The sequence below is a fragment of the Numida meleagris genome, chromosome 1 (assembly GCF_002078875.1).
Source record: "Numida meleagris isolate 19003 breed g44 Domestic line chromosome 1, NumMel1.0, whole genome shotgun sequence".
Taxonomy (NCBI): domain Eukaryota; kingdom Metazoa; phylum Chordata; class Aves; order Galliformes; family Numididae; genus Numida; species Numida meleagris.
In genome coordinates, this window is record NC_034409.1 from 14,517,286 (window position 1) to 14,542,005 (window position 24,720).

Consider the following 24,720-nt stretch of genomic DNA (forward strand, 5'->3'; position numbering starts at 1 on the left):
ATACAAACTCAAATTTCTGTGACTAACATCAATGTTTGTTATCCCAAAGTACATCATAACTGCGTTTCCTACAGACACAAGATTATTGAGAGACTTCTGTACTCTCGTAAACTTTACTAAGTGCTTGGTATCATCACAGGCTAAACTACCCAACAAAGTGTGCATTTAGCTGACAACCCGAAGAGCCATACAGTCCCTACAAACAGATGCTCTCAAATACCAATGGAAAATTCTTGTTGAAGTATTGTACCCTACACCAAGCTACATATTCATTATTGTGACAATGCTGCCTTAAAGATTTTGGAGTGGCAGCGCTTAAGCGCAAATTATCAAGAGCCCAATAAACAGGGTGACAGCTAGAATTTCTTTATAGCAGTGAGTAGAATGAGTTTCTGAAGAATATATGAAAAAACTGCAGAGAAAAACACATTACCCTTGGGTGAACGGGAGAGGTTGGTTGAGTTTTTTGTTTCTCCTTCGAGAGTAAGATTGCAGAAAAGATATTGCAGCACAAAACAACTTTAAAGAAAAACATTTCCAAACAAACCACAGCAGACTTAGAATAGTAGCCACTTTCAAAGGGCAGGCTCTCCTTTGCTTCCATTCTTCCCTCAAATTAAATCTAATTTGCTTGATTAATAAGAGAAATTATGTTGCCCACCATATTCAGCTGTCTCACAGGGCAGTCATTTCTCACTCGGCACCACATCTACTGTAGAACGAGCAAGGAGTGAGAGGGAATGCTGCTTGGATCAGAACTGCAATGCCTCTTTTACTACAACAGTGTGGCAGCTGGCAGAGCTGCTGAGTGATAACTCACATGGTTTTCCTGCTGGTAGGCTGTAGCAATTGCTGCATTCTGTCTTTCTTCTATATTTCCTACAGGAGTTCCTGGCTGTAAGTATCCATTTGCAGAGACGCTAGCTGACCCAGTAATAGCGGGGCTTCTCACTTTGAAAGGGTGCAGAAAAAATGCAAAAAATATTTTTCTTCTTTCCCACTCCAGCTCCACTTTATAACTCCCATCCCCACAAGCTCATTCTACCTATACATTTTAATTTATTAAGTAGATCCATCAGTGAAAGCCACTGAGTAATTTGACAGTTTTTTTCTCTGTACACAGATGTTTGTTCACCATCCATAGGTGCAACAAAAATTTATCCACCAATTGCTTTCTCAAGATTTTATTAGTAAAATAAAACTTAGGCTTCAAGTCTAATGACCGCAAATCCACTTCCAGGCATCAGCCATATATGAAGCAAAACAGGCTTATCACTAACACTGTTGTTCTCAGCCTTCCGCCAAAAAAGCAGCAAATTAAAGTGCTTTTCAAACAAGCTCTGGTTTGCTTCAGCACTACAATAAGTGACTTCAAATACCACAATTACGCACTGAAGTTAAAAAAATATTTTAGGAGACTGAAAAAAAAAGAAACAGAAACTATGGTTTTTATGCACAAAATCCCTTGATATTTAAAAGCTTCACAGACAAAATCAGTTCTTCGTATGCATACAATTTAAACACTTCAGGTATTTATTTTAGACTTTAGAGCTACTATATGGATGTTTAAAATAACAGAAGATACCAAAGGTATTTTATTTCTATTTTATCTATTCTCCTAAGAAAGTGATAGATTTTTCAACTAATGACAACAACAAAAAAAATCAACTGTATTATTGGTACAGATGATGCAAACTCATGCACCCAAACAACAGAGGAAGAAAGAAAATAGCCTAAAGATGATATCAACACTAAGCTAAATTTAGACCAATGTGCACATCAGTCAAATGAATATTCCTTTTGCAGAGAAAATGGTGAATCCAACACCCTGCATTAGCTTAGATCAATTTCCTTACAATTACACATTTATCATTATAACTTAATACTTTTTACTTCTCTCATATGTCTTTTTATGGCACTACATAAACTGATTTTCTATCAGTTTCTCTGAACAACCTTGATTAATAAGAGATAAAAATAATAAAAGCTAAGGAGGCAAAGACAGAGTATTTTATCATTAAAAAAATCAGACAAGAAAACAGCACCGCATATTATTTTTTCAGACTTTGAGAACTTCATGCAGGGAATATCACTGCTATCAAATTGGTATGAATGATTTCTCCTATTTGAATGGAACTCAGGGACTTGATAGATCGTTTCAATCACTAATAGGAAGCATTCACATTGGTGAGGGATGGGGAGAAGTCTAACTGCTGTCCATAGATGCTATTCAGTTGTCTGAAGAAGGCAAAGCATGCTGCTGTCAGTGCAGCTACATGGAAACACTCAGAGTTACTGTGTGTGGTCACTGAACTTTGATTCTAAAGGCAGTAACGCTGCTGGATCCTTTTTATCTGCTTGGATTTTCGCTTGTATGTTTGTTTTTTCTAGTGCTTCCAAACGAAATCAGCCCAGAGAATACTGGAGCGAGATGGCAGTGTGTGAACTCACATTGACGGTACCCTCACACTGTGGGTGGTCTCAGGAAAATTGCTGGGACCCAGCTTGTGCTGTGATACAGACTCCTGTTGAGTTCACTCTTTACAAGCAGGGCAATTAAGATCGTAAGACCTTCGTCTCTTAATTTCAGCTAAAACAGGTGCTAATAGGCACTGCATGAGAGCACATCTAAACAAAGAAAAAATCAGATTGCTTTCCTATTTTTAAAAGTGACTGGAAACAAAGTCCAACCGAAATCTCTGAGAAATGAATAACTCTAGAGAAAACCTTCCTGCTTTCTTGTTTTGTTCTCAATTAGCAATTCCTCTCAAAGGCCATTACAGCAGGAAGGTGCCTAACAAGGCTCCTGCATCAGTGATTACAATGGGGCAGCAGGTGCTGCTGCCTATCCTGCACGCTTGACCAGATACAGCTCCCACAGCAGGCAGGGCATCTGATGGACAGCCCTGAAGCTGAAACCTGCATGCGTAGTTCAGCTGCCTCTGATCCCAGCTCCCTGCAATACGTTGGTCAGAAGCCTGCCACGATGTTCACATGGATGCCGTTCTGTCACGCACCAAGCACAATGCCACTGAAAGCTGGGACCTGAGGGTGCCACGCAGTGCAGGAGTCCAAGTGTCAAGGAGTAACGCTGCAAACTTCTTCCAGCATACAAAACAGATCAGTGAAAGCAAGGTAAGCAATCACCTGGACTTCTAACTAGGAAGGAATGTGTCCAAAGCCAGAGTGCTAGCAGCCTAGCTTGAAGACCTCCAGCCATCACACTGAACTATTTTCCAACCCAGACAGAGAATCAACCTTCTTCTGGGCACATTTTTGCATTCTTAAAATAAACAGTGCAAGCCACCTGCTGTGCTCATGTTTAAAGCAATATAAAACAGATGATGTCAGAATCAAAATGCTTTTCCAGTAATAACAAAAAACCTCACAAGTCAGTACTTGATTGATAAATTAGAACTGTGTGTAAGAGCAGAAATACCTCACACTCTTAGAGTACAATTTTAATGAAGGAAAAGCTAAACTCACTGCAATGTTACCATTTTTAAAGAAAAATGAAAAAAATATCTTTAAATTTACAGTGATAATTTAAAATTTTGCCAGTGGATGCTACAGGACATAGCACCATTTGTTGTGAATGTTTGTACTAAAGAATATGCCACTTCTGTGGAGTAGAGCAGGATTCACACTGATGTTATTCAAATTACTGTTACTATTAAATATGAAAGTCATGCTTCTATCCTAAGGACAATTTATTTTTTTTCTACTAGTATGCACAAATAATTGTACAATAAGGCACCAAAACCATGATTAAGCTTTAACATTAAACCAAACTTACTGTTCTGAAATGAAAAAAATACCTTCTCCATATTTGGGTGATAACCACATCAGTGGTTCCATGATTGTTGCTATCATCTCCTTTTGCAGAATTCTAATAAGATACAGTTTCAGTATTAATTGCTGAAAAACACTGTAACTTGTACACTTGCTTGTGAGTACAGGAACTTCTTGTGCTGAAAAAGCCAACAGGTCAACTAAAGGGGTTTATGTTGCGCAAATAACCTACACTCAATATTTTCACAAAATCAAATGAATCCTATGAAACATGATTACTGTGTAGGAGTGTAATTCTGTATTCAAGCTGCCATGCTACTATTAATTTTACATCTTCAAAATGAATATATATTATCAGCATATATAAAACTATGTAAAAATGTGTATTTATTATTCTGCATATATACTATTACCTGTCTTTGTGTCATTTCCAAAAGTATACGTCTTTGCAAACACAAGAGGCAGCACAATGAAACCATGTATAATTAAGCTAGAAAATCCAATTTATTGATTTTTTTAATCCCCACTGAGGTAATTTTAAAATAGAGAAACTGAGATCAACAATGTCCCATGTGTAGAAATGTTTTCTGGAAATGGAAAAATTGAAGTTAGAAGTACCAGAAAGAAAAGAAGAAGAAGAAAAAAATACATAAGGAAAATAAGAAAAGGAAGGAAACTGTGGCAATCAACAACAAGAGAGAAAATACAATAAACATTATGGATCGGACACTGAATGAAAAATTAATTTTCTGGATATCAGTCTTGACGACAGAAAAGTGATAACAGTCTTAGAAAGATTAGAAAAATGAGGATAAAGTACTTGTGTCAAAATAAAGAAAAGCTTCCATTACCATCAGAGTCAAAATGGTATTCATCCACAAATTCTAGCACAGTTTTTGTTATCTGTTCATCATAGCACTCTTGAAGAGTAATAAAACCCTTTACAGCTAGCACTTGAGCACTGGGCAGGTGTCAGATTTATACCTCTTCCATGAGAGTCCGCTGCAGCGCAAGTTTGGCCATCGGGCTATAATCTCAGTATAAGGTAAAACAAAACACCAACAAATACAGCACAACTAGGGCACGTCGGTACAACTTCTGAACCCAAACCATCATCATCTACTGTTCATTCATGCTTAATGCTATAAAAGTTACTGAATTTTCAACATTCTAAGAAAGTTCTTTGCAACAGGCTATAGAGGAAATGAAGATGCAACTAGGTAAGAAACACGTTTCGGATAAGGGTCATAAACTGCTAGAACAGATACAAACAAAAACCCACCCAGAGGAGATTCACTGGGACTGTGCATCACGCTGCCCAGCACAGCTAAGCACAGGGTGCTGGAGGAGCTGTCCAGCTGTAGCTCTGCAGGGGCACTGTGTGAATAATGCTGAAGGACAATCCTAGAGCAAGACTTTCAAAACCACCCAGCATTTGCTCTCAAAAGTAACTTAAGCTCTAAAGATATCATGTGTTGATGAAAAATTTGCAAGAGCTAGGAGACCAAGCCCTCTGCAAAAATGAGAGCAGATGAAATTTTAGACCCATAAGCAGGAAGAGTTTGAAAAGCCAAGAGCAGCAAGAGTCAAACCAGGCAACTCAACATGAGGCCCAAAGAAAGCAACAGAGAATGATACTGAGAAACTCAGGAGGTTATCATAGAGACTGAAATAAGAATAGCACAGAGAGCAAGGAAAGTGAGCAGGCAGTTTCCCAACTGTGCCAATGCAGACTTTCCAGATGTCAATTCCATGACAGCTGGATGCTTATCAGTTTGCCAAAGGCTTATGTAAAGCTAAGGCCAAAGGCCACATAAAAAAAGAAAGCTAACATTTCTTATAGAAAAAAACAGAATTGAGTACTTAATTTGACCCTTTATTTTACAGTTGTTAAATTTCATTAATGTAAGGGATCTTTTTAACAAACAAAGCTTTCTTAACAAAACTGCATCACAAGAAGTTGTGTTTGGGGTGATCTCATCCTGTGATGGTTGGTGTTGGGACACTACCACCTGAGCTGAGAAAGAAAGGGAGAAGATAGAAGATGGAAGAGGACCAAGAACTATGCTACAACATGCACATTTTTGGACTTACTGCTCCCAGCAAAGCAGAAAAACATACTCTAGTAGATGATTATGACTCCTGAATTCAGTCTAAAGGTACTTCAGGGGTTTATGCTATGGCAGCTCCAGATACCTTGTGCCCTGCATCCCAGCACCCATTTAGCACACACCACTGTTTCCTCCTGCCTCTCCACATTTGTTCTCCCCTTGCATCACCCTCAGCAGTACCAACATGGACACAGGTGTGAGCAGCACATTTCCCTGTCGATGCAGGGTGTCTGCACATGGCTCTTCTTGCCCACTCTCCCTTTCTCCCCATTGCGGATGATGTCATCTGTTCTCACCATCTCAGCAAGCAGCTGCACAGCACTGCCTTGTAAGCATGTCTATCCTTCCACCTACTCCTGATTGCCTCCATATGGTACTGCTGCTTCTTCTGATTTTCTCTCCAGAAAACTTGAGCTTGATATGCTCTGAACTCAACTCTTATCGTTCTTCTCCAACATTTTTTGCAGATAAAACTTTTGCCATTATTGCCTCCTGTAACATAAGAAGTAACTTGTGACTCTTTTGCCTACATTTGAACATTTGAACTATATCCAAACTATACACAAAATCGTGTTATTACCTTCCTCTATATCCACATCATTTTCCTTCTAACGCTACAGCCTGACTGAAGAATTAGACAGGGAGATTGAGATTAGTCTGTTTAAATTTAGACAGGCTTTCCTACTTATCCTAAGTCATACTGAAAGTGAAGCAAGTAAATCTCTAATATATTACTAGGTATATATACTTCAGTTCAGGAATCCCCTTCACCTGTTGGTATTCTCTGACTTCATGCTCTTGGGAGGCAGAAGAAACAGAGACAGCTTGAAGGCCTCAAGCAGCTGCTACTTGGCATAGCACCCAGCACCTGCTGAGTCCAGGAGCTTCGTTCAAAGTTTCTGCAACATTTTTTTTTTCCTCTACTACTTCACTGTAAAATTTTCTAGAGGTAAAAGAGGAATAGAATCATAAAGGTTGGAAAAGACCACTAAGATCATCTAGTCCAACCATCAGCCCATCTCCACCCATGCCCACTAAACCACATCCCTCAGTGCCACATCCACATGTTTCTTGAACACCTCCAGGGACAGTGACTCCACCACCTCCCTGGGAAGCCTGTGCCAGTGCCTCACCACTTTCTGAGATGAAACTGTTCCTAATATCAAACCTGAACCTCCCCTGGTGCAACCTAAGGCCATTACCTCTCATCCTATTGATCGTCATTTACCTGGGAGAAGAGGCCAATGCCTGCCTCAGTACAACCTCCTTTCATGTACTTGCAGAGAGCAATAAGGTCTAGGAAGCAAACTAGATGAATACGCAGCCATTAAAAATAAAAAAATAAAAAAATACGACATTACCTAAACATAAATAGCGTATTAGATTCTTGAGAATAATAATAAAGAAGAAGAAAAAGCGAATGTTTATACAATTGTCATTTATGATTGCATAGAACTTCACCAATATTTGCCCAACCTTGTCACCTTAATACAGTAGCCTGCATAAGAACCACACATTCATATTCAGTATTTTATCAAACTTTTCAGAAAAAAATCTTTCTAATCAAGAAAAAAAACCATAAAATGCCCAAACCACCCATGTTTATTTGAGACTGAGAACTACCAGCAGAACATTTTATACTGCGATATCCTTAAATTACTTGCTTCTGCAAAGTGATGCTAAAAAAATATTATTTTTGGTTGCACAGCAAATTTATTTCTAAAAATTATTTTAGCATTAGTAGTAATTAAAACTCACACGGTGCTACACTTTCCTTACTCTTCATTAAGTAGTTGTGAGCACTGTTTACACTGAGAACAGATTCAGAAACAAGTTACAAAACAAAAAAGTGAAAATGAAAACACTCTGCAGTCTCCGCAAAGGTCAAGAACATAATGCAAGGTACAGCCTCACAAAAACCTGCCAAGTGTCCAGAAAAATCCATGTGGAATATAAAAAAAGCTTGTGTAAAGTTAACATTTCAACAAAATTTACAGGGGACACTACTGTACAGATGCTGTATGTGGTGATGGATCACAAGAATCTTTTCTGATTCATGAACTAAACTGAATTGTTGACCTGTTCTGAGGGTCTGAATTATCTCTGTGAATCTTAATTAAAACGTTACTAATATACAAAGGGGTGCTGACTTGTCCTGAGTATAATTTATTCAAGACAAGACCTAAGTGTTGACTTGCATATAAACAGTCTGGTGAGATTCAGCTTGGTTCACAGAAAATAGAAGGCAGTTTTATTTTGGAGATACTCCTAGGACAAAAGAAAAAAAAAATCACAAATGGAAAGCAGACAAACGCAAATATAGATCGCTGGAAGCTTTTTAAGTAATAAAGGTTTAATCCAATTTTTTTTTTTTACAGTATCATGTGGTTTCCAGCGTACACAAAGTAAAGAGTGAAAAGGTAAAAATAACACTGGCATAGCCTTAATATATTCCAGAATTCATAAATCATTTGTAAATTTAGTCCTTTTATAAAAGAATCCTTATATAAATCAGGGAGAGGGGGGCAAGGGGGGAATCAATCCCATATATGAAGCACAGTTTAAGCCCCACATCACTGACCAATCAAAATTAGTGAATGCACTGCATCTCTCTGCAGTGAAGGGAAGCGACAAGGTAGGCTGTCATTCTGCAAAAGCTGCCCATCGCAAGCTCGCCTCTCCGAAGCGCTGCTCTGCTTTTTTAGAAAGCCTGAATCTCAGTGGTGTCTCTGGAGACGAGAAGCCTTCAGTATGTTAAATTACTTTCATTATGTATTTTCAAATGCTTATTGATTCTACAGTAGGAAGAGTGGGAGACTGCAGCAGCCTCTAAGCCAGAACTAAAGCAGTTGTACACATTAGCAGTATGCTGAAACAATGGCACGCTACAGGCACAAATTTTCATTAAGGTCATTTTTCGAGGATGTGCTTTTCACCCTCTTTCCCTTCTTCTCTGCTAACAAGTGAACAAAATGAATCCCTCCAACCTGGAACTGCTTCACCTGCACCGAGAATTTATCAAACCTGTAGCGGAGGTAAGATCTGTTCCTTATTATGGTATGCAGAATAAGCAGCATTTAACAAAAACAGGGGGAAAAAAGAGAAATGAGGAAGGTATCAGATTCAACTTGTATTAAGCACTAGTATCGTGTTGTATTTGAGTCCGGGGAATATCTGAATGCTATTTCCCCATCCCCATTAAAAACACAGTCATAGACAAATGCTATTTTGTATGAAAGTCTTATAGAATATCCAGAACCTGTTTTGTTCATGCAACATAAAGACAGTATAATTTAGGTTAGTATAGGAATGGGGGGAAAAAAAGCCACGGAATACAACTGAGAATATTTCTTTCCTCCCTCAGCAGTATTTCCAAATATTGGCAGTTAAATACGTTCCAGATTTATTCAGTTGCTCTCTGAAGGAGCCGACAGTCTGTTAATTGGTGCACACTTACAGTTTTATGAAGGTCAAGTAATATGACTAATCTCTGGCTTGCTCGTGAAATCTCCCTTTTACTCCATTTGTTTGGTTTTTCAGACTTATTTCTTCCATTATCTCTTCCGAAATCAAGTCACTTATTAGAAACACTGATTGCAGCACATACAATTTTAACAGTGTGCAAATTAAATAAAAATGTATTTCCTATAAGTTTGTTGACTTTGCTCAATTTCTCATCAGCAGACATGAGAGCTGCATGTATAAAGTAGCTGCTCCTAAGAGCTGTAGTGTCACAGACACTTTACATCCAACAGTTACTGCTTCTAGTTGGGGTTTTCCTGCAACCTTCACTGTTTGGAGAATAGGAGACTTGTCCAAAAAACTAAATTCCTGCAAGTTAACAGAAACATGATATGATTTTACTAGGAAATAGTGAACACATTAACTGATTGTATAACTTGTAGGATACAATTCTAGACTTCATTCACGAAATAAGTTATATTACAAAACATACGGTTGCATTACTTTATTTTGAAATTCTACACCCTACTTTTAACTTTTTTTTTTCCTCCCCTTCACAAGGGCATGCAGCAACTAATTCAGTTTTACAACTGACAGTATGAAGAACGCAGTTGGCCGGGTACCTTTCTAGCTGCGTGACCTACAAGCAGCAGGACACACCACTAACGTGTATTCTTAAGGCATAAAGGAATCAGAAACAAAACATGGAGCACACTCGTGTTACCATTTACACGTCAACAATACGTGTGGAAGACTGAAGCATCTACCCAGATTTCATTAGAAGAAGAATATGAGCGATTCTTAAAATGGTGAGCATTTCTTAAAGAGGGATTTATAATTTAAAACCAGAACTGTGGAAACTACCGATGCATGAAGAAACGATGAAACATGAATTCCCAAAAGGAGAATATGCATTCTTCACCAGCAAGCTGCACAAGGGTTTAACCACGCTTTTTCTATACTGCTCATTAAATATCTTATTTGCCATAATGACTAATGGATATTTTTCTCTCAATTTTACGATCTGTTATGTATTCTCCTTAAATGAAAACAAACCAAATTAGGTAACTCATGGTTACTCTCAAAGCACACGAACTGGATTTTATGATGTACAGCAACTTCTTCGACTAAGCCATCACTCAAAAGTCATGAGCAGGAATATTACAGAAAGAAATACGCAACTGTAACTAAAGGATGTCTACATACACTCTGAACACAGAAAGCAGATATTCTTCTTTTTTCTTTTTTAAACCTGGAAAATAAAAGCAGGCTGCTACAAAATGCAAGAGGGGAAAGAAATTAACATCACCTAAAAGGTTTGTCATTGCTGGCCTGGAACTCGGCACAGACAAAATATCTCAGGCAACTGAGGAGTCCCCATGTTTAATCAAAATTCTCTGCTGCTGAAGTGCTGGAGCAAAAAGAGGAAAAAAAAATCTGCAAGGAATGAAATAAGAGCCCAGCGAGCACTTGGTTTCCAGGTGACAGTGCATGTCAAATATCTGCTGGTGACACCATGTTTCAATTTATGACAAGCTGCTACAATGAGCTGAAAGACCCTTGAGGCGCAGGAAGCAGGTAGGTCACAGGCTGCGTGCCGCAGCCCCTGTTCTGCGTTGCACGGGAGCAGCACAGCAACGTACTCAGTAAATTACCTCTGTCCTGGCATTTATACTCGTACTTAAATGAAATTAATCAATGCAACAAAGAGGTGATGTTTAATCTTCAATTTGATAGATTTAGCTCACTCGAAGTTTTCTGTCTTCACAAAAATGTCAGTGTAAGGTTACAGTTAAGATTGTTGTAGGTTTGGGGTTGTTCAGGTTTTTTTTTTTTTGTTTTTGTTTTTGTTCTTAAAGCGAGATCTGCTTTTGATTGCCTCCTGGATTTTACTAATACAAAAATGCTCAATGTATCAAGTAATGCATTTGGATCGGTTCTTGAAACACAGTCAAAGCCAGGACAACACACACAGAGAAAATAATGTTCCTGAGGTTTAATGTAAACCCATCAGAATTTGCCTAAACTGGAAATTAAACAAAGCTTTTGAAATATTTGTTTCATTTCACATGAGTCTCATATGTTCTCATTTACATCTTTTGTATTTGAGAGGTAAATGTGAAATAACTGCTGAAGCATACCAAGAATTTTCATCATACAATATGCAATTAATAGTATTGTGCAACTGAGGCTTTTCAGAACTGCAGATGAATTTCATTTGCATACCATATCCCAAGTGTGCTCAATTCATACTTTCATTAAAAAAAGCAGCTCATTTTTGTTCACCTTAGTGCTATCCATTTTTAATGTATTCAGAGTGGAACAAAGGTCTGCATTTAAATTTCATTTCATGCCAAGTACTTCCCCTCTTAAATTTGAAACTACTTATAAAAAACTCTCAAGTAGCACAACAAGAAACAGAATGATCTCTTATTTATTCATCTCATTACAGCCTCTAGAGCTGGCTGACAATGCAAGCAATACGCACGCCAGGTATTAACGCAGATGCTCTGCTTACAACCTGCCGGTGTGTGGAAAACAAAGCACGTGCAGCCACAAAATGAAAATCCTATATGTAATAAACGCTACTTTTTTGAGCCTCGCTTACTCCTAGGATAAATACATTATGTATACAAATCTGTTGGATTTAATTTCAGGATGTAAAAAGTCTGGAAGAGACGATTTAATATTTCAGTACTACTTTATAAAACTATTGCCTTAAATCTATTCTGGAATAAAATTTTTGTAATTCATTTTTGTAATAAATTCCATTACCCCAAACCTATGTAAGCTTTACAGTGGAAATCAGACATACTTATACGAGCTCTTTGTAGTGACAGGTTTTATACACGTAGATGCACACAAGATAAAAGTGAACAGAAATCTTCAAGTTCTATAAAAATCTGTTTAATTGCAGAACTTCAAGTCTCAGTCTATAACACTCTTACAAAGTCTTCATCAGGAGGCTGCTAAATTGCCATAAAATATTTTAAATGTTCTTTTTATGATACATCAGCAACAGTGCTCTAAGTTCCTATCACTTTCTTTTTTTCCCCCACAAGAACCTTTTTAAAACGATCTTGAGTACTAATTTGTTAATACTTAACATTCTGCTGAAATAGCACTCAGCACAATACAAAGGCAAAGCCCAAGTATAGTTTATTCAACAAATGGCCCTTTTGTAAAGGCCACATCACTATAAATAAAGCCTTGTCTCTCCTGAGTGGAAGCTTTTCACCTTTTCTTTTTTTAAAACAAATCTTGCTTTCCTTTAAAAAGGAAAGACCTTATTCTAGATCCTAAAGCTTTTGGGTCCATGCCAAATACAGCTCTAAACACACAGTAAATTAAGAGTTGGTTAGGAATGGATGCTTTTCCTCTCTCCTCCTTTCCTATCATTTTTCTAAAATAACAAAAAATGTTAAAAAAAGAAACCAAGTAGTTCCGTGTTTATTTCACTTTTCAGGAGAAAAAGCAACTGCAACAAAAGAATGTGTTTCTCTCCCATTCTGGAAGGCAACATGCAGTTTGAATCTAACTTCACATTTCGAGATGCCATTGATGACATCGACACCAACATGTACCGACCACTGTCATATGCATTAAGCTTTCAAGTGTCTCTCACTGGATTTTTGATGTTAGAAATTGTTTTGGGACTTGGCAGCAACCTCACCGTGCTGGTACTTTACTGTATGAAATCCAACTTAATCAATTCTGTCAGTAACATAATTACAATGAACCTTCACGTACTTGATGTAATAATTTGTGTGGGATGTATTCCTCTAACTATAGTTATCCTTCTGCTTTCACTGGAGAGTAACACTGCTCTGATCTGCTGCTTCCACGAGGCTTGTGTCTCTTTTGCAAGCGTTTCAACCGCAATCAATGTATTTGCTATCACTCTGGACCGATACGACATCTCTGTCAAACCTGCCAACCGAATTCTGACCATGGGAAGGGCTGTGATATTAATGACATCAATATGGATCATTTCGCTTTTTGCCTTCCTGATTCCTTTCATTGAAGTCAATTTCTTCAGTCTTCAAAGTGCAAGTACTTGGGAGAACAAGACACTGCTGTGTGTCAGCGCAAACGAGTACCACACCGAGCTAGGGATGTACTACCACCTCCTCGTCCAGATCCCCATCTTCTTCTTCACCGTGGTAGTGATGCTAATCACATACACCAAAATACTCCAGGCTCTTAACATCCGAATTGGCACAAGATTTACAACGGGACAAAAGAAGAAAGCTCGAAAGAAAAAAACTATTTCTCTCACCACTCAACATGAGACCACGGACATGTCGCAGAGCAGCGCAGGAAGAAACGTGGTCTTTGGTGTAAGGACTTCCGTGTCCGTGATCATCGCCCTGCGCCGAGCTGTGAAGCGGCACCGGGAGCGACGAGAGCGGCAGAAGAGAGTCTTCAGAATGTCCCTCCTGATCATTTCCACCTTTCTGCTCTGCTGGACACCCATCTCTGTTCTAAACACCACAATCTTGTGTTTGGGCCCAAGTGACCTTTTGGTAAAGTTACGCTTATGTTTTCTAGTCATGGCATACGGAACAACTATTTTTCACCCTCTACTTTATGCATTCACAAGGCAAAAATTTCAGAAAGTTCTGAAAAGTAAGATGAAAAAACGAGTTGTTTCAATCGTGGAAGCAGATCCCATGCCAAATAACGCAGTCATACACAACTCATGGATAGAGCCTAAAAGGAACAAAAAGATCACCTTCGAAGACAACGAAGTAAGGCAGAAATGTTTAGTACCTCAGGTTGTCACTGACTAGACTTCAGTATTCACCAAAATACATTGAGAGGAACATTTGAACAAATTGTAGAAAAATACTGCCAAATAAGAAAAACATTTTTTAACTATTGGCTAGACTGTACATTTTCCAGTATCTGTGTTAAATAGAGTAGGTCTTGTATATTCAATTTCTTCATTATGTAAGATATCTGTTGCATGGCCGTTTGTTAGCGTAACACCATGTGTATATTTGTCAGAAATATTCAAGTCCTCTTTTTTAGAAAATAAATAGCCTTAAAGAAGTGCAAACTTTTAAAATATTTGTATGGCTCAGTTTCTCTGTAAATATAAAATAATTTTTAAACAAGATTTTCACTCGGAAATCTTTCATTTTCTAAAGCACAAATTCAACTTTTGCATGGTATATTTTTAAATTGAGTTCATAAACATTGATCAGAGATATTCTGATCGCTATACAGCTACAATTTAGGCACATTTTAATCTCATATTCGGATATGCACTTATTTACTTATTTCAAATTTCTCCAGCATCCAATCCAGCATGCTCTTCAATTAACGATTCAGAACCAGTTATTTTTTATTTGAATCACATTGGTTGAAAGACTTCTAAGAAAAGAGGAGAAAAAAGTTCTTGCATATCAAAACAGTTGATCACAGTCTCAGAGGTACAGTTTTGGTACAGAAAGCACAAAATATTGAATAATTATAAGAGGGGCAGAGGGGGACAGTGGGAAAGATGCACTGAGGGTGAAAACACAGATGAGAAAGTCACTGGGCCTGATATTAACCAGCAAGAACCAACAAAACCATTTGTGCAAAGACTCAGATGTTCACACTGCAGGGGCTTTGCAGCTGGACCTCCAGCATGACATGGGGATCTTCTGGAAAGAAAATACTTATTGAACCATCTATCATCATAGACAGAGCTGTCAAGTGCCACAGCTAATTCAGAAACAATTTTCTTGGCCTCATTAACTTTTGTATTATTTTGGTTTCATCTTTGCTCCAGTGATGTTCAGTTCTGGTCATGCAACTGCTTTCTCACAAGTCAAATCCCACAGTGGCTAGCTAACCTATTTCTGCATATTCTGGAGAGATGCGTCATACCATCATTATATACCCTCTTTTTCCATTCCATCTCATGCCTTTGATGAGCAGACAGGAAGCCTTCAGAAGCCATCATCTATAACACTGCAAGCAAGAACTGAGATACTCATCCCCCCACTTTCTTTTCTGGGTGGCTTGAACTATCCCATATATAAAAACTCAGTATTTCAGTGAACAGCGGCATTTATTGACTTTTAAAAAACCTACAAGATCAATTAGTGAGAATGCTTTAACTTGTCTGGCTATATAAACTCCTCAGTGTATCACCTGTTACCATGATAATTAGAAGGATAACTTTCAGTAAGTGCTAACTACTATTAAAAAACAACCAATCAAAAAACCAACAGAACATATTCTTGAATATGAGAGCTATTTTGACTAAAGTATTACATAAAAACTGAGTATTTCTGATGCGCTTTTCTAAAGTTGCCTAGGGAAAAAAAATAATTGTGGCTTTAAGGGAGCAAAATGCTACTTCCCATCACATTATTAAATCATATCTGTACTGCCAACACTGTTTTTGTGGTTAAAAAAAAAGAAGAAATGAAAAGCTACACATTTGATGTACCTTAATTTACCCAAGCAGAAGACACTGTGGCTCCATATTCCACAAAGATCAGGAACATAAAATTATCCAAATTCTACCTATACATTCTATTATCTGATAATAATTTGTTTTCTAAAATTATGGTAAAATATTCACCCAAAGATAACTACATTGGCTTTGTTCTAAAAGCTAAACCAACTATTCCAGCATTCAACTGTACCTGCTTATAAAGAGTGTGGACCAGTGTGAATTTCATCCAAGCTAGCTCTAGGTTCCAATAGGAATAGAAATCCTTCATCTTATTCAGAAGCAAACTTAATAGTAGTAGATTTTTTTATTCTTTTTTAATCTCATATGTTCCAAATTTAACACTTCAAAAGAATTCCTGCATGAGTAAGCTCTTGTGAGAAGATGTGAATCCAAAAAGCTTGAACTGGTAAATCTCTTTTTTTTTTTTTTTCTCCTAACACTTCCTCCCTTCTCTGACTAGCTATATTCTGCAGATTCTGGACATTAGGAGGAGGATAAAGTGGGATCTCTAAGATTAATGGCATAATATGATTTAACTGATTACTTATCTTCCAATAAAGCATTCTTAAATTAATTTAAAATATCATTCATTTATTTAAGAAGAAGAAAACGAGAAATAATGACCCCAGCACATGAATAATCTCATAATTACTCATGTTCTTATCTGAAATAATCATTTAAGAAAAGATTGCAGACTTAAAACGTTTCTCTACACCACAGCTTTACTTTTAAAAACTAAGTAAAATCTCAAGTACTACATATTTAGTGTTTAAGGGCTCATTCATTAGAAAGCCAGATTCAGTGACGTAGTACCTCATAACAAAGAGAAAACACAACCGAGGAATCAGAGCAAGAGATTAAAGGAGCTTTTAAAGGCTGTGTCACTCAGCCAGTGATTGCCAGTAAGAATACATGCAGGTCCATTTGTACATTTACTGTTCTTCACCTTTCATGAAACACAGAAAAGGACTTACATGACGCTGGAGTACACTTTGAGGTCTGCTGAAAGAAATTCCGCACAGAGCAGGGAGTAAGAAATACGTGCACTTGAATATACGCACAGGAGTCATTACAAAACAGAAGCATACACGATCTGTACCGCAAAGATGACAGATCTAACACAAACAAGACAAAATAAAGAGCAAGTGGTGAAGCAAGACTGCATATCCCGCAGATACAGAAAAGGATTTCAGGAGGGATGTGAAGGTGTGCCGTGGGTGCTTGACAGACAAAGACTAAAACAGAACACAAAAAATAGGCAGCATCACTGGAGTGAAAAGGGCAAATATACGCCGCGGTATTGTACAATAAGAAGCCCACTACATTCTTAAAAATGATCTCATCACAGTGAGTCATTAGTTCAATTACATTTCACACCATTCAGCCTAAGGCAAGCAGAACTGTACAGGACTCTAAAAATGCTAATTCCAGCAAACGCATTGTGGAAATTTGAGCAATAAACACCAGTTTCCATGTATTCACCGTCCCTGAGGTATTAGCTGACATCTGACCACGTTTTCTTCTAACTTGCAAATGTAGTTCCGCTCAATTTTACACTGTGAAATGAGGTCAGCCCCCACTAAAAATATAAAACGCTGAGGAGAATGCCAGTACCTATCATAGCGCCTGAGAGCCATACCCGAACAAACCAGTATAGCACGAACCAGTGAAATAGAAATGTAAATAGATCTCAAATACCTAGTTTCAAGACAGCAACAATTTTTACAGGTTACAACACACTGCTATGTGGTCAGAAGTTCCGTTTGCTTCATTAGTACCAGGGGAATAGGAACTGCAATGACTTCTAAATATATTAGATCAGAAATTTATACCTCCGGATATATATTAAATCAATACAATTCTCTTCCTTCATTGTTACCTAAATCCACACACACGTTATACATCATTATTATATATCCGCACACATCCAAAGCAGAGTTCAATATTAGCATCTATTTCATATTTATATGGATGCTTTTTCATGAGTGCATCTCTGAACTAAACAGACACTATGCTCCACCATGCATACACTTCAACATCTCTTTTTATATATTTTTTTAAGTAAATAAAACATTCAATAGGATATATCATTTACGTAGGCTTTAGAAGGATTTTTCTGCTCTGTTAACCATTATGTATATTGTACTGCATCTTTCTCTGCATCAGTGTATGTGCTAGGCATCAGCATTCCTTGATATCTGAGTGTTGTAGACATGTTTGTTTCTTCTGAAGTGTTTTAGTTACCAAATGTCGTTAAACACTTTTTAAAAAGAAGAAATTGCAGCATTCCTTTAGCAAATATTCAAGGTAGTACTGAAAGACACAGAATAGACCAACTTAGCCTTCCCTTCCCCACAGTTCAAACAAAATACCTTGAATGTGCAGCTGAGGACAATCAGCTTCAGCCTTAAGACCTTCCAGCTTCACAACAGCCAAATCCCCCTCCCACTTCACACATTCTGCTGCAATATCAGTGAATTCATTTGTCTTGCACTAAAAGCACAGAAGAACTTGCCTGTGTGATTACCTTGCCCCAACTCACAGAACAATCTCGCAATTCAAAAGGAAAATTAAATATGGGGGTAGCTTTTTGTTTTGCTGGGGAGTTATGTGTAAAAAAAAATACAACAAAGAGACATCATAACTGACTAATAAGGAAATTAGAATTGACTCATACCCAGTGTCTGTTAATGCAGGATGCAAAGCACATTGGGAATACAGGTCAATAGCAAAAGGGCAGAAGGTGGAAGGAACACTGAGGAGACTGCGGTCATCGTGACTGCAGAAAGGTGGAGGGCAACATGCACTTGCCACAAGAAGCATGCTAACCTTGTTTTTCATATTATAATAGAAACCCACAACAGCTGATCTTTGAATCATCAAGTGTGATAAGTGCTTTTGACAAAACCACTCGGAGCAAGGGGGAGAGCCACATGACTAGCAGCTCCAAAGGTTCTGACTTAATAAATTGTACACCGAATAACAGCCAAACCCAGCATTATTCCATTGGTTCTTGGACTAGAGATACACCATACATTCTGCTGAGTACAATGTGCTTACAGAGCACAACTATTCCAAGAACAGAGCTGAAAGGAAAATGTTAGATGTCTGTTCCCAGTGATAAATCTTAAAAATTCAACTGAATTTTCCCTCGATCTGGTATTGGTCAGATAACTTCAGTTTGTCTTGATGCTTCAGAAGCGTTTCATAACCGCAGTGCATTTTCAATTATTTCTTCTTTATCTTAATTTACTTTTGTAGAGTATTAAACTGAAGGGCAAATGTCATTAGATACTTCAATGTTATTTTAAAAAATACGACTTCGGTGATTATTACAAATTGAGTCAGAATGGAAGAAATCTTTTCTATTACATTTATTTTATGCAGTTGATATCAGCTGTTTTCTTTGCAAGGAAATTCTCACAGAAAGAAAAAAATGAAAAAAAAAAATGAAGACTTCCAGTGAAAGTTCTGCAGAAGGCATATAACCGAAATTATTAAGAGGGTTTATTTGTACAGCATGGTTATCTGCGCTCGGTCTGGCTGCGGACGCTCAGCAGGCAGCAGCAGGCGGGCGAGCTGCCGGCACACTGCTGTTGGCAAACAGCGTGCCCGTGTTTCCTGCTCAGGCTGAGCTCTGGAGATAGACGTTTGGTTTCTGTTATCTTGCTATGATCTCTAACTTCCTCCCCTATCCTGCAACAGTTTAACTTGATACCACGTCTGATAAACAAATCAATATCACTGCTGAAACAATATTAGTGCCGTTAAATCTGTCACTCTGGCTATGTCAGACTGTTATTAACAGCAATATTAGCACAGCTTTACTTCAGCTGTACTAGGCTCTCTCACAATCTGTTGAGAGATTTACTTCAAATTAAACTCCATTAGGAATAGGGGAAAAGCACAATAACTGATGACAACCTACTGATACTTCATACCACGGTTTTCTTCCAAAACTCATTTCAAAATATTTTTCATTAATCCTTGTCACAGATAACCAGAGAAAGAAGCAGAGGGGATGTAGAAAAAAAGGACAGCTTTCCACATGAGTAAATAATTCCAAATATCAGTGATAGCTTGCTTATGGGCCTGTGTTTAACACTGTGCTGATTACGTGCATAAGAAAGGGGAAAGACACATTATTTTTGCAATGTATGTATCCTCACAAAATAAGAGTGAAAGCAAGCACTGCTGTTGTAAACTCCTTAACAGAAAGAAGGACATACCAATCCTGTCAGCCAGCTGATAGCCAGGAAGGGAAACCCATCAGTGAAAAACAAAGTGAAAAGAATATGCGGGGGGAAAAGGAAATGTTAACAATAGGTACCTGGTTCAGGGACTGAACACCTAACCCTAGAAGAAAACTCACAGAAAAATGATTTTTGTGTTTTGTTAAAATATCACACACCCGCACACATATGCTAAATCATCTTCATTTAGCCATGGTGCATTGCATATGTACTTGTTGCTACCGCCATTGGTAGGTGAAGTATTTCAGGAGAGGTTTTTTCCAGATACAATCGATGTTCCAAGAACGTATTTGCATGTAACAAAAGGGTATAACTTGAATTATAAATTCACCTTAGAATCATAGAATCACTCAGGTTGGAAAGGACCTTCAAGATCATCAAGTCCAACCGCAACCTAACCATACTGCTCTAACAACCCGCTGCTAAATCATGTCCCTGAGCACCACATCCAAACGTTTTTTAAACACATTCAGGGATGGTGACTCAGCCACCTCCCCGAAGAGCCTGTTCCAGTGCTTAACAACCCTTTCTTTAAAGAAATTTTTCCTGATATCCAACCTAAACCTCCCCTGGCGCAACTTGAGGCCATTGCCCCTTGTCCTGTCACCTGTCACCAGTGAGAAGAGACCAGCCCCGCTCTCACTGCAATCACCTTTCAGGTATTTGAAGAGAGCAATGAGGTCTCCCCTCAGTCTCCTCTTCCCCAGACTAAACAGCCCCAGTTCCTTTAGTCGCTCCTCGTAGGGCATATTCTCCAAGCCCTTCACCAGCCTTGTTGCCCTTCTTTGGACCTGCTCCAGCACCTCCATGTCATTTCTGTACTGAGGCGCCCAAAACTGAACACAGTACTCGAGGTGGGGCCTCACCAGTGCCGAGTAGAGGGGCAGGATTACTTCCCCAGTCCTGCTCACCACACCATGCCTGATACAAGCCAGGATGCCATTGGCCTTCTTGGCCACCTGGGCACACTGCTGGCTCATATTCAGCCAACTGTCCATCAGCACACCAAGGTCCCTTTCCGTCAGGCAGCTTTCCAGCCACTCCTCCCCAGGTCTGTATGGTTGCCTGGGGTTGTCGTGATCAAAGTGCAGGATCCGACCTGACCTTCTCAGTCACCAAGCAAACGTCAAATCATGAGAAATCTCTAAACAGAATGAATCACTTCATTTTCTATGTTGAAACCGGAACAAACATTTACGTTTAATAATTTAGACTGCATGATTTTTTATGCCTATGCATATAGAGACATACAGTTCATCTCCTGTCTTGCAAAAAATGGATAAAACATGCAAAAAAAAAAAGCCCATGAAGATCCATTGAAGCCACCTTTAAAAAGATGAATGCATTCACAAGATTCCAGAAGTACTGCCTCAGCTGTACAGCTTACAATGCAGAATTCTGGAAGTGGTTTAAATAAAGTTCAGTGGAAGTGGGAAACCTGATTCAGTCACTGAGACTTTGTTAGGTCCTAACTGCATTTCATGTTAGAATCTGAAGCTTCTAGTACAAGTTTGGTTTGCAAGCTGGGCAAAAACCCTATGGAAATATCTGCAGTCTGCCATAGAAACTGTATGTTCTCAAAATCATAGTTCGTTCCCTCTTTTAGTGAGGTTAGGTCTTCACATCTTTCCCTGAAGTGACATGAATACATAAGAGACTGTGCTGCCCTTCAGCTGAAGTGGGGCTACCTTGAAGATAAGCAGGTAACCAGATTGAGCGCCTCTGGGCAGTGGAAGGTTGCCTCTGAATGGTAAATAAAAACATTGGACTACTTTACTTCTCAAACTGTAACAGAGAAGTGCTCACAAAGCATCTGACAGAACTAATATTTGAAAATTACGTGCGTGAGGCAAGAAACAAAATAAAACTACTCTTGTGAAAATTGCCTATTTTTAAAGCTGCTTCCTATTTTCAGGAATTAAATCTTACTCTACGCTGCTCATTACTCTGTATTACATATAGCAAGGTCTTCACTGATCCATAAGGCAAGGCAGGAATAACACAAAGAAATCCTGGCTCCCATCCAAGACCTGAACAAAGACTGGACTTCAGTCTTCTTTCATAGCTATACGGTTAGGTTTCGAGGGTTTTTAAACCTGAACTGACTCAACACATTAGACATTAATAGGGTAAAACTGGTTATGTTTAAGATTTGAATAACCAGTATTTACATGAGGAATTACAACAAAACCACGTACACATTCCATTTTTCAATTATTTTATACTTCTGAATTTCCAAACCCCATTTTCCAGCCCGTAGCCATTGTCATTTCTTTCTCTACTAATCAAAGAGTCCTTCTGTGACCCTTTATTTTCTCCCCATGAATGCACCTCTACAGTCTTAATCATCAAGAAAAAAAGAGCCCTTTTAATCTCCTACTGTGACACGTATAATTGCATTTATTCACAAGTCTCCACAAAACTATGTTTTTATCTGTATAGCACAATTCCCTATGCCAATTGCTCAAGTACAGGTTTGCCTGCTACAGCTGCATGAATGCTAGGACTGAAACAACATTGGTAAAGCAACCTCAGCATGCATGCAGACTTATTCCAATACTTTACATTAGTTTAGTACTACATTTTCATATTTGTAAAAACAGATCACAGGAAGGTGTTTCGTTGTGAGGTTTTTTGTTTGGGTTTGTTTTGTTTTTAAGAAAAATGCGCATATGTGTTGAATATATAAGATGCCCACGTCTGCTTCTCCTCCAGCAAATGGCCTTACTCTGAGGTTCATATCTGCAGAAAACTGTCACTTACCTTACCTTTGTTCCTCTTTTTCACCTGCCCTAATCACAAAATTATCTGCCAAGAATGTACAGCAATTGTGAGGTAAGAGGAAGTGATTTATGTTTTTTTCCCCTAAGTAAGAATTTAAATAAGATGTCTAAACTGTAGATGATACAAGTATAATAAATCCATAATATAACTATACAATTTCCTACATCAACTATGCAGTCAAAAACCACAAGTTTCTTTGACAAAATATGTTTTCCATTACAAAAACTGACTATCACCCATTCAGCTTCATAGCTTTGAAATTTTCTTTTACATTTTTGAATTTGGACGTGTAGAGAATTTTCACATACATTTTTTCTTTCTAGGGGAGTTTGGCTGAGGACAGCAGGGAGGATGTGTGCTATTATTTTACTGTAACAGCTTTGTGCCTGACTGACTTTAATTTCAACAGAAATACCATTTCCCTTTCTGAATGCGGGACTTTGTCTTTTCCCATTCAGTAAGGAGTTACAAATGAATGGCTCCAGGAAGCTAGCACATTTGTCTAACATCCTCCTTTCTTATTGTTGGAATACAAAATACCTTTAGTTTATGGAAGAACATTGTCCTGCATTACCCTGTCTCCCTCTAAAACAAAAGTATTTATTTAAAAATCCTAAATCATTATGAACATTCTGGAAACCTGTATACTGGTAAGGTTATTCTATGGTAGGTATCTTTCTGGCTCCTGTCAGTCATCAGTTTTTCTGCACACTTTTGTCATATTTAAACTCTACACTTGTCATTCATATTGAATATGTTCACACGTTCTTTACTAATTATAATTGTTATCCTTGCTTTGTCAATACAATAGAACAGATCTTTGGCCTGGACTATACTTTCATTTGATTGCCAAAAGGCCACTATCTCACAGGCTCGTCAATAAGCTTTCAACTTTCAAGTTCATTTAAATACATTTGTCCAAACTACTGACTAGATCATCTGCATTAGAAAATTAAAACTCTTCAGAAATGAAACATTAAAGCAGTGGGTCTATGCTCAGTTTGTCCTGTGTGGCATGGCTACTAAACTTCTGTCAACAACTGGCTTCTAAATCAAATAAATGTTTTCCATTTGATTATAATAATTCCTCTGTTAGAAATTAGTGATGTTTTATTACAGGTCATAGAAGTCTGGACTCCCAACATCACAGTTTCTCAGAAACATCTCAGAAAAGAACGGTGATGTTTCCATTTTCCTGGTTTAATCTGGTGGATTGTGAAAGTAACATCTCTTAGATTTTTCCACCAGTCTCTCTAACCTACAGACATTTACAGAATCTTATTGTTATCCCCAGTGAAATTTTCCAACCAAGATCTCCAGCTAATGGCTACCACCATTACTTGATCTTTCCAAACAAGTCAAATGCTCACTACCTCTCCTTGGCGATAACAAGTTACCTGTCCATTTCATCCATTTCTATCCTCTCTATTGCGTATTCTATTTCTGAATCCAACTGTTCAAAGAGAACAATCGTGGATGCAGTGTTGAAGTGTTATTTCTGTAACAAACACAATCACTGGGTTACGCAGTAATAAATTCTTCAGCCCAAGAAAAAAGATAAATATTATGAAGCACTTCTCAGTGTTATTTCCTTGACCACTAACCAACAGATTTCACCATTGCCATGTATAAACAAAAAGAAGCACACATCCTCCCTTCTATCCTCAGCCGAACTCCCCCTAGAGAAAAATCTGTATGTGACACTTCTCCACACCTTCCCAAAGGGAAGTGAATACCTTTTGAACTTGAACCACTGAGTCTGAGCAATCTAGAGATCATTACACTGGTTTTAAGCCTGAAGCACACCATGAATTTCCAAGTACCTAAACACTCTGGAAAGGAGGAAGAAAACAGTTATAAA

General features: G+C 38.1%; 2 protein-coding genes across 2 annotated transcripts in view; one reads left to right on the plus strand and one right to left on the minus strand.

Moving 5' to 3' along the window:
* Nucleotides 1-24,720, minus strand: part of COG5 (component of oligomeric golgi complex 5) — a 185,938-nt gene that overhangs the window by 139,119 nt on the left and 22,099 nt on the right. The window lies entirely within an intron of this gene.
* GPR22 (G protein-coupled receptor 22) lies at nt 8,392-14,774 on the plus strand. The gene has a single exon (XM_021384592.1). It carries the CDS (start codon nt 12,857-12,859, stop codon nt 14,156-14,158), a length of 1,302 nt encoding a protein of 433 aa, XP_021240267.1. The 5' UTR covers nt 8,392-12,856; the 3' UTR covers nt 14,159-14,774.

Bases quoted from the DNA above. Each gene is read 5' to 3' on its own strand.
- GPR22 (XM_021384592.1), top strand. From the start codon at position 12,857: ATGTGTTTCTCTCCCATTCTGGAAGGCAACATGCAGTTTGAATCTAAC.